General features: G+C 30.4%; 1 protein-coding gene and 1 non-coding gene across 2 annotated transcripts; one reads left to right on the forward strand and one right to left on the reverse strand.

Annotated features, from left to right (window-relative positions):
- Positions 1-2,908: 2,908 nt before the first annotated feature.
- LOC112941236 (U6atac minor spliceosomal RNA) lies at positions 2,909-3,036 on the forward strand. Its single transcript, XR_003246333.1, has one exon. It is a non-coding gene; the product is annotated as a U6atac minor spliceosomal RNA (small nuclear RNA).
- Positions 3,037-3,613: 577 nt separating this feature from the next.
- On the reverse strand, positions 3,614-7,151 carry HMGR4 (3-hydroxy-3-methylglutaryl-coenzyme A reductase 4). Its single transcript, XM_069296266.1, has 4 exons — positions 5,987-7,151; positions 5,042-5,223; positions 4,490-4,836; positions 3,614-4,176 (listed from the first exon to the last, which is right to left on the reverse strand). The coding sequence occupies exons 1-4, from the start codon at positions 6,946-6,948 to the stop codon at positions 3,943-3,945; spliced, it is 1,725 nt and encodes a 574-aa protein (XP_069152367.1). The 5' UTR covers positions 6,949-7,151; the 3' UTR covers positions 3,614-3,942.
- Positions 7,152-11,298: the final 4,147 nt, after the last annotated feature.

Raw genomic sequence — 11,298 nt, forward strand, 5'->3', positions numbered from 1 at the left:
CATAGACACAGTAAGTACTGGGATAGAAAGAAAGGCAAGGAAACAAGAAGACATTGTCATCCCTAATAAACCTTTTATAGAAGATATTGCGGACCGACTCGAATCGGAGAAAGACTTTGTCTACTAGTGCCAAGAATCCCACATAGCATTCAGAGATCTTTATATCACATTTGACATGCGAGCTTCTACGCCATTTATAACCGAGAGTTCAAGGTCTCTTACAGAGAATGGAACAAAATTTGTCCTCTAACATTTGTTGTAGCGTTGTTAGGAACGATGGTCTTTCCGCATGGCCCAAGTCTGAGTTTCAATACTCGAGTTATAACACTCACGCACACTCTATTCAAAGGGAACGAGAACCGAGGAATAACAAAATACTACCCTATAGCTCTGGTCATCCTGTCCGACATGTATGGAGCCTTGGAAAAGTGTAATGAGGGACATCGAATGCATCCTTTCGAGTCTTGCAACAGTTCGGGAGGAGACAAACTGTACCCAAGAAGGCGTACTATGGAGCTTATGTATATGATATTAGAGATGATAGAGTGCACGACACGTCTGAAATGTTCAGGGAATGGAAAAGTGCCAAGCGAATGGATAAAACTACCATCTCCCCAGACTGATCCAAAGCTGGATACGATGAGGGTTACAAAAAATGGTTGAAAAAAGACATACAAAGTATGTCCTCCCCAACCCCACGCAGCTTTTGCAGCATTACAGACAAAGAAGCCAAGGCAGTGGCTGAGCTACAACAGGTAAAAAAGAGGCCAAGAAGTGTGCGCTAAGTTTGTCGAGAACCAAGATACTCTTGAGAAGGCGACTCAAGAGGTGGAAAGACTAAGGCGCGGTTATGATGATTTCGATACCTGGGTTAAGCAGAAAATTGAGAGGATGCAATACGAAAGCTTGGTAGACAAAGGACGCCTGGGTGGAGGATTCTTGCTGATGCTAAGTTATATGTTTCAGCAATACAAAACTCAGGGGGACGGCGACGGAGCGGGACCATCAGGCACAGCATAGAGAATTTTTGAATTTCTAAGGAAGAAGATGAATAATCCCCCAAGGGAGGAAGAAAAGAAGAGAGAGAAGAGAGGAAGGAAGATGAAAAGATTTTTTTCTTTTAAATGATTTGGTTTGAGTTATAAAAGTGTGTTTTTTTGTATTTTATAAAAGATTAGAAAGTTTTGAAAATGTTAATTTGATCTCATAATTAGTTAATTACATTTTAAAGAGGATTTGACCAGCTCTTGGTCAATCTGTCATCAAAAACAAAAATGAGACTTATTTGATACCTTTCCTTTAATTTTCTCGAAAAAATGTGCATGCATTTGATTATTTATGCATTTTATTTATATATTGTTTGGTTTGTAAATAGAAAAAAAATTATGCATATATTATTTTCGTTCCTCCCTTGATTCTTCTCTCATAAGATATTTATCTCTATACCATATTTGTTCATGATTTGAGGTTCGCTTATGGCGTATTTCTCAAATTAGAATATTTGATTTTGATCTCTCTATGTATATTTCATAAATTTATAAAATATTTGACATTTCAATCTCTTTATGAAATTACAATTAATATCTATTCCATAATTATAGTAAATTTTCTCTACATTGTTTATATTCATCATATATATTATCAATAATATAATATAACACACTATTACTTTCATGTAATATAATACTATTATAGTTTTCATAATATGCTTATCTAAATAATTTTAGAATATGTATTTGGCTATATTCAATGTACATAATTATAATAATAATAATAATAACAATAATAATAATAATAATAATAACAATGCACATTAAATTTAGATACACATAATATTTGAGTTGAGTTCAAGTAACAATATCCTAATTTATTTAGGAGGTTAAAATAATTCTGATCATAGTAGAATATTGAATGATCAAACACGCCCCCACCGTCTAATCAATACTATTTTGAGGATATCAAACCTTTACAAGATAAGGGGAAAAAGTAGCTGGGTTGTATGTGTTCCAATCAACCTGTTCTGTAGGACCAAATTTTGGAATATTTGGACCACTCTCAATTATGATGACATGTTGTAGGGTTACAATCTTAGCATTTTGAAGCAATTGTCCAATATATTACTATATTATATTAATATTAGAAAGTACCAAACTTATCACAATAGGTGACATTTGAATGAAAGTGATTTTCAAAGGCAAAGGAAGTTTCCCTACAAAAGAAAAGTTTGTTCAAATAATGACTCTAATTTAATCGAGATAAAATCACTAAATAATTTTTTGTACCATAATAATAATATTTATTCAATATTTTTTTGTTCGAAACGAAAAATGGATAAACATGCACTTGTACTCGAAAGTAATAAAAAAGTAACAAAAAAATACATAATGAATACAAATGGAAGTTGATGAAGAGGAAATGAAACATCCTGGTATAATCGTGATGTAGGATGCTTTGTGGATCGGACTTTTTCCTTTTTTTTAAATACCAATATGGACCACAATATAATGATCAGCCAATATATATATTTTTCCAACAATTATTTTTTTATTTTGGCTAGTGCTACTATAATCTCCTGTCATAGTTGTCCCATGGAAAAGAAAATTTTCTTCCCATCTTAATTGGAAACTTTAATCCAATATTATACACTAATAAAAAGTAAGTGTGTCCAACATGCTAGACTAAACTTGTTTGATACAAGCAGTACATGTATACTGTATTGGAACTATTAAGATCGTTTGTTCAAAAGTTACTCATTAGTCAATGATATCTAGTAACACCTTTCGTCTTTTTTTTTTTTTTCTGACTTATAGTTGCTAAAGACATTGAGAAAAGTCTACCAAATTGTCCCACATCGCCAATATATGAAACATTTTTGTGTTTATATGAATTGATAACTTGGTGTAAGAATGTGTTCGTAGAAAGGAGAGATGGTTGGCATCTCCCCCGACAGGGACGGGAACAGCCTTCGGGCTTTACCTGTTATCAGACACATCCGGTTAAGGCTACCCACTTTGGTGGATCTTACCCAATTTTTTGGTGTTAGAAACTAATTATATCATATCATCACTCGTTTAACGTTTTGGTATATCGCTAATTACATATTCAATGTATGCTTCGAGATGTATTTTAATAAATAAATGACGATAATTAAGATAAAAAGTACTTGTTAACTATCTATTTTAAATGTTTCAAATAATTAACACCGATTTAGTAGAGTCATAAATGTGAATTTTAAATTATATGGTGAATGAACTGAATGATTCATATAAGTAATGACGAAATCAAAATTTATGTCAGAAAATTCAAGTATAAGAAAATAATCACGAGAATAAGAAACTAAAACAATTATATATTTATACACACATTCAATCCTAGATGATTTTGTCAAACTCATGCATGGCAGCACGTTTAAGGTAGTCTTATAAAAATTATGATTTTCTGTATTTAATTTATTTAATTGACATCGATTTATTAAAAAAATTATATTATACATACAAATAATATATTTAATTACATAAATTAAATATAGTCGATTTTCAATACGATAATTGTCAAATAATGGGGTACATTTCAATAATGAATTTTAAGTAAATATTAGCATTTTTCAAGTATCTGACAAGAGAAAGTATTTTTATTTAAAAAGATAAAAACACTACGTGCAAAGCAAAACAATACCAATATTGAGATGCCATTTTAATTTTTGGCCCTAAATTACAAAGTAATAGTACACATATTGAAACTTAATAATACCAACTACTTTATCCCCACACATCTTTTTTTTTGAAAAAATATTTGCATATATTAATACATACAACATAGCATACAGATCATCTTGTCTCCAATAATATGAAAATATTAATCCTTATTCAAAGATGATGATGATTATATATATATTTCAAGAAAATCTGTACAATTTTGAAGCATTAGCTGTGTTGTTGCATATTACTTTGTGACATCTTTGCATGATCTATTGTATTTCATGTGGCTCTTAACAAGTTGCCCAGCTGAGATAGCTGACATGAGGGATAGCTCACCCGCGAGAACCGAACCTGCTACTATTGTGGCCAAAAGCCTTGCATTTGACCCTGGTGCCTCTCTGTTGGCACCTTTCACTCCTAATAAGTTCAAGCAAGCTGATTGCGATGCTAGTTGAGTTCCTCCTCCTACTGTACCCACCTGATAAATCACAACGACATGCATAATAAGTATCACGAAGAAACTCATGCTTCCATGACCTAGTTTTAGTAGTACCAACAACAACAACGACATACCTAGTGTAGAGTGTACACAAACTTAGGCGTAGAGAGGTTGTTTTCGATAAAGGCATAAAGGACTCGTATAGACAGCTATAACTTCCTTGGGGTTTGACGCATAGTTGATTTAAAACTCCATTAAATGATATCGTTAAAACCGTCACATGTAAAAGTTTGGGGTGGAAAGACGGTGTACCAAGAATATAACGATAAGTAGCAATATGTTTAATGCGTACCTCAATTGAAGGCATGGTGACGGATATATGGAGGTCCTTGCCATCATTTACAGCCTCCATCATAGTGATGCAGTGCGAGCTTTCAATATTTTGAGCCGGGTCTTGGCCAGTGGCTAAATATACAGCTGAGACAATATTGCTGGCATGGGCATTGAAGCCACCAAGTGCACCAGCCATGGCAGAGCCAGTGAGGTTTTTAAGCATGTTCAGCTCAACTAGAGCAGCAACCTCAGTTTTCAGAACTTTCTTCACCACCTCTTCCTTGATGATTGCCTCACAAACTACCGACTTTCCTCTCCCCTCAATCCAATTAACTGCTGCTGGTTTCTTGTCCGAGCAATAGTTCCCTGTCATAGTTCAACAATTCCAATTAATAAGTGTCTATAGATCATGGGAATAAAAAGAAGAAAAAAAACTAGGTGTGCAGTAGTTGAGGCTTGTTGTTACATTACATTGGCATTAGGTAGTATGTAAATCAAGTATACATGAAAAACCAATTGATGCAGGGTATCAAAAAGGATTTTTCTTTTTAGAAAAAGGTAGGTGGAGTACCAGATATGCCGATGATGTCCATGTCGGGGTACTCATTCTGAAGGTAATCAAGAACGTTTTGTACACCTTTGGAAACCATGTTCATTCCCATCGCGTCACCAGTGCTACAGCTAAACCTCATGTATAGATTCTTTCCAGCTATTGCACATTGAATGTTCTGTAATCTGGCAAATCTGCTTGATCTGTAAAGTCCAAATCAAAAACAAAGTTATACAACTAGTATTGGATGTCGAATGATGACAGGCTGATTCCAAAAATCATAGATTTATCCAAGGAAACGAAAATGACAGATATTGAAGTAACAGACAAATCTAATAAAATCATTAAGAAACAAAAAATGGCTCCATTCACTGAACACATCAACATCAATCGATCTTCAAAAGGAAAACGCATTAAGAAAAGATGTCCGAGATATTAGTCAACAATAGAAGAAAGAAGGGAAGATTCAGATGTTCTCATCTACCATACTGTTTGAACACTTCCGTGGTAACTTTCATCAACTACAAAGCAAAATACTACTCTCTTTCAATTCGTTTGCTTGATTTTGACTAACACGAGTTTAAGAGAGAGAAAAAGAACTTATAAATCACGTGAACTAAAGAAATGTCGAATGTACCAAAATGCCCTTAGAATTAACGAGTTGCCAAAAAATGAAAGAGCCGTTACAGACTAAATAGGAAAGCAAGACAAACAAATTGAAATGTAGGGAGTATATACATTTTACTTTATACCATTTTGAAGATCAACTCCTGGACTTGAATATGATGATATTTCTATACTTTTAACCATAATTTAATACTTTTTCATAACTATTATGATATATAAGTCAAATTTAAGGGATTACTATGATTCTATTAGCTTCATAGCAAAAGATAAATTCAGTAAAATGAGTATAATCATATTAAAAATCAAAACTTGAACACGAAGAAGAACGAGAACACTCACTTATTGAAAACAACAGATAGAGTCTCGAAATTCATTGTATCCTCGACGAAGAACTTCAACTCCGCAGCTCTCTTTGCGCTGCCGAACCTAACTACAGGAGCTCTAGTCATCCCATCTCTAAACAAAACACTCGTAGCGCCACCGGAAACATAAATGGCTTTACAACCCCTGTTAGTACTAGCAACTAAACATCCTTCTGTGGTTGCCATTGGTACAGAAAATTCATTCCCATTAAGCAGCAAAGGTCCAGCTATTCCCACTGGTATTTGAATATACCCAATTGGCATCTCACAACACTGTCCAAGAATTGATTCATAATCAAATCCATCTAATGGTAACCCATCCAATGACTTCCCTGAAGTCCTCTGTAACGCCTCTTTTCGAATAAAAGCAGCTCTTTTACAGTCACCCAACTTAGATTCCAATGAATATGATGGTATTCTCCCTTCCACCACCGATTTGATAACCACCTCATCATCCTCTCCAGAAAATGGTGTGATTATCTGAGCAGCGTTTTCGTCAACAGGTACAGATTTCATTGGGATATTTCGTCGAACAGGTGGTGATGTAACAGTTGCATCAATAAATTGTTCTGGGGTTTCATCTTCAACGTCCCAAGAATCATTATTTCCTTTAGAAACGAAAGATTGAACAAACCCAATACCAAAGAACCCCAACAGATAAATAACTGAAGCGATCAACGAAAACATAGCAACTAATTCAGAAAAGTTAAGCACGTGGAGTGGAATTCCATCACGGATCTTCTCACGCCATCTGTGTAGAAGAAAATACATGACAGAGAAAAACATGGTGAAGAACAAACCATTTGTAAGATACAAAGGTAATGGAAGAGCATCTGAAGCTTTAACAGAGGAATCTTGATTACGGGGTCTGAGAGGTTCTCCGGAGGAAATGTGTTTGGAAGCGTCAAGGGGTTTTACAGCTCGCCGGCGAACGTCCATCTGTAAAATTTTCCGGTGCCGGAATTTACAGAGAAGAAACGGAGAAATATGAGGAAGTATTGTGAGTGATGAAGCTAATGTATCGGAAATGTATTTATAGCCAAAAAAACATCGGCTGGAGTTCTTGACTTTTATGACCACACTTTGAATTATAATTCACTTTTTTCTTGGAAAAAAAAATAATTGTCCATTGGTAAAAAAAAAAAAAATCATAAATTATTATTAATTTAATTAAATTTATATTTCCTATGTAGGAAAAAAATACTCTTTTTCGAACCTTATTTATAAAATTATATCGAATCAGCACAATTGAAATAATGAAGGTATAAATTCAATTTAGGACTTTAGAATTTTATAGTGACAATTTCAAGTGATAATAACTCGATTCTAAATTTAAATTTGTGTACATAAAATGAAATGATATGTTATTTGCGAAAAATTTATTAAATTTGGTGAACCTAAGTGTGAGCTACTAACTCTCCCGATAAAGCTCGAGTATTTTTCTCTCTCATTTAATTACTTGATTAATATTGAATCCTACAAAAATAACTTTCTAATTTCGTGAGATAATGAAAAATTATGCATATATTTGATTATTTATGTATTTAATTTTATATATTGTTTGGTTTGTAAATATTAAGAAAAATTATGCATATATTAATTTTATACTATGATTATCCTATATAGCATTAGGAAGATCTATTTTACATTATGCAACATCTTAATTAAGTTTAATGACTTTGCATCCTTTCATAAATGACATAACTAATATCAATTTTAGCATGTGTTAAATTTTATTAGTGTAGACTAGTCATTAAAGGTGATCCCATAAAATATGAATTTAATTTTATACAGCTTTTGATTAAAAAATAATTTTTTTTAAAAAAAATATGAGAAATATAATTTTATTGATAAAATTATGTTTCTCCCTTGATTCTTCTCTCATAAGATATTTATCTCTCATATAATATTCGTTCATGATTCGAGGATCGCTTGTAACGTTTTTTCGAATTAGAATATTTAATTTTGATCTCTTTATAAATATTTCATAAATTTATAGAATATTTGACATTTCAATCTCTTTATAAAATTACAATTAATATCTATTCCATAATTTTAGCAAATTTTCTCTACATTGTTTATATTCATCATATACATTAAATAATATAATATAACACACTATTACTTTCATGTAATATAATACTATTATAGTTCTTCATAATATCCTTATCTAAATAATTTTATAATATATATTCAATGTACATAATAGTAATAATAATAATAATGCATGCTAAATTTAGATACACATAATATTTGAGTTGAGTTCAAGCAACAATTATCGATTTGTTTAGGAAATTAAAACCATTCTGATTATAGTCATATTGGAAGTTGAGGTTGATTATTTGAATTTTTTGAATTTTAATTTTATTATGCTCGTTTTAGAAAAGATTAGTGGTGATAGTCCTTTATTAATGTTATTTTAGTTAAATGATTCTATTAGGACGGTCGGAATAAGCCTAAAAATAAAAGACTCGCTTAAGTTATTCAAATTTTATGATCTAAGCTTGAAATATTTAAAATTAGGTTAAAGTTTCATCGATTCAATCTTTTAAGACGATTTTAATCAGCTTAACCTAATTTAGTTGAAAATTTCAACTTGTTTTCTATTTTCACTAAATCGCAATTATTATTATTATTATTATTATTTTTAAATATGTTTCATTATACTCAATAAGATCAGGTCCTGGGTCTTGGGTCTCGAATCACATGTCTCAAGTATTACGTCCTAGGTCAGGATTGAATAGGTCTCAGATCACGAGTACAAAAAGTTCTATATTATCAAGTCTTGAGATTTGAATTTTAATTCGACATTGAAAATAGATCCTAGATCTCAAATTATGAATTAAGATTGAATTCCGAATTGCAGTCATGTCTTAAATTTGAGTCATGCATAGCTGGATCGGGTAGCGGTCAAAGTAGGATCCGGGGGGTAAGGGGAAGTTGGTCATTAAAAAAATCAAGTTAAATTGGCGGAATCAAGACACAACTCATTTCAACAAATTAATTATACTTTAAGTGATATTTTATTAATTTATTACATTTCAGTTTGTTCAATAACAGTTCCCTTCCATTTGACACAATTAAATCTAGCAGAAACTCACATAAATGGAGTGGAAATTAAGTACTTAAATATACAAAATAATAAAAAAGCTTGATTTTGGTTTATATAGTTAAGTTGACTACAAATTTGGATTGTTGGAGTAAACACAAAAAAAAATGGATATTTATATAAATACATTATATTGTGAAAATATATTACATATTTTTTTTTTTGGATAAATATATAATTGGATAAGCTTGTAACGACATAAATTATAATTGGATAAATTTATAATAAGACAAAATTACAATTGGATAAACTTATACTCATCTTTCCGTTTTAAAAAAAAATGATTTCCTCTACTTTTTAGTTTGTCTAAAAAAAGGATCTCTTTTTTTTTGGAACGTTTTAGTTTCACCTTTTCATGTGGCACGTTTAAGGCCACTAGATCAAAGGACAATTTTGTACATTTAACTAACTTTAATTTAAGATCACAAGATACAAAAGTCTTTTTTATACTGCTAAATTTCATGTCAAATCAAATCAGGTTATTCTTTGTGAAATAGAGGGAGCAATAAGATAAAATTACAACCAGATAAACTTGTAATTAAAGAGAAAATTTATAAGTAATTCATACAAAAAAAATTTATTCCGATTCAATTCATTTATAAATGATAAATAATTTTTATCAAATTACAAAAATTTGATATGATTTTATTTTTTTAAAAAAATAATCAAATGGCCAAAGACTACTTTTTTTTTTCTTGAACTTGGAAATCTAGATGTTCACCAAATATATTTACTAAATAATAACAAATTATAAGGTCAAACACTAATTTCTAATTTTTTTACAAATATATTTGTAGCCAAATAATACCTTAGCTATATGTCACTATTTTGAAACCAAAATATTATTCCCTTTCGAAATTAAATAAAACCTCCCTATATATAAAAAAAACACAATGTATTAGGGATTTACATGATTAATTCTATTATTCATTTTTACATATATTAACGCATTAGTCGATTATATCTTTTTTATTTTCAATATTAATTATTCACTGTTGAAACTATTTCTCAAATCCATTTAGACTTTATATGAGTTAATATAAATATTATTTATCGTGGACACGTAGAAATGAATAAACGAGAAATATATAAACAAAAATTACTATAATGCCTTAACACAATGATTAAATTCATTTAATTCTCCATACCGAATTTAAAATTTTCATAAATACTACTTTTTTTCTCTATTTTTTTTTTAAAAAAATAAACAATAAAACGTGAAGTCTGCATGTAGATTATTATTATTTAATGAGTTTATTGGATAAGATAAAGGCAGCCAAAAACGAAGAAATGGGCAGTCATGCATCGACTCTCTTACGTTTGTACACAAGTGAAATTAGTATAGAGGCGGATTTAAAATATAAATTATATGTATATATTTAATAAATTTTTTAATAGATATATTAAGTCGATTGGATTGACGTTTCAGTATTTGCACGATGTACAGTTCCCCTTCCTAGCTAGCATCAATTATATTTTTCTTAACAATTCGTAAATTTTGTGTGTATATAACACCTATCTTGTTGTGAATGAGACAGGTCTCTCATAAAATCTATCGGCCAAAAAATTTTTAAGAACGAAAAATTTGATTAAAAAATTATTTTATAATTGATTCTTATTATAGAGTCGAGGAAATGATCAACCACTTGTTTGTAAGAAGAGGGCGGTTATCTAATAATAAATTAAATTTTATTTATTTTATTTTTGTTATCTAGAAAAAAGGTACAAATAATCTTTCTATAATAAATAAATAAGATTAGTAACCTATAATTATAAAATGGTAATGTTATTAAACCACCCCTAATTTTCAAGACTTAGCTTGTTCCACATTCCAATATACTATTATACATTTGACATTTATTTAATTAATTTAGTTAAAATATTGATTTCCTTATCTTAACGGAATGAATTATATGTTAGTTGAGTTATATTTCCTCTATTCTTTTTTCTTCTTGTAAATTTCAAAGTCCACTTTTCATGAATAACATTTCAATAATTTATATAATTATGGCACAAATAAGTCAAAAATCATAATTTTGATATGATTAATACGTTGGAAAACATACATGCATAACGAAAGTATATCATGATATTTACTGTTTACATGAATAAGAGATAGTCAATATCGTTTATGCTAAAACGTATATTATGATAGAACACATAAACATATTGAAATTTAA

Source organism: Solanum lycopersicum, chromosome 3 (assembly GCF_036512215.1).
Source record: "Solanum lycopersicum chromosome 3, SLM_r2.1".
Taxonomy (NCBI): Eukaryota; Viridiplantae; Streptophyta; class Magnoliopsida; order Solanales; family Solanaceae; genus Solanum; species Solanum lycopersicum.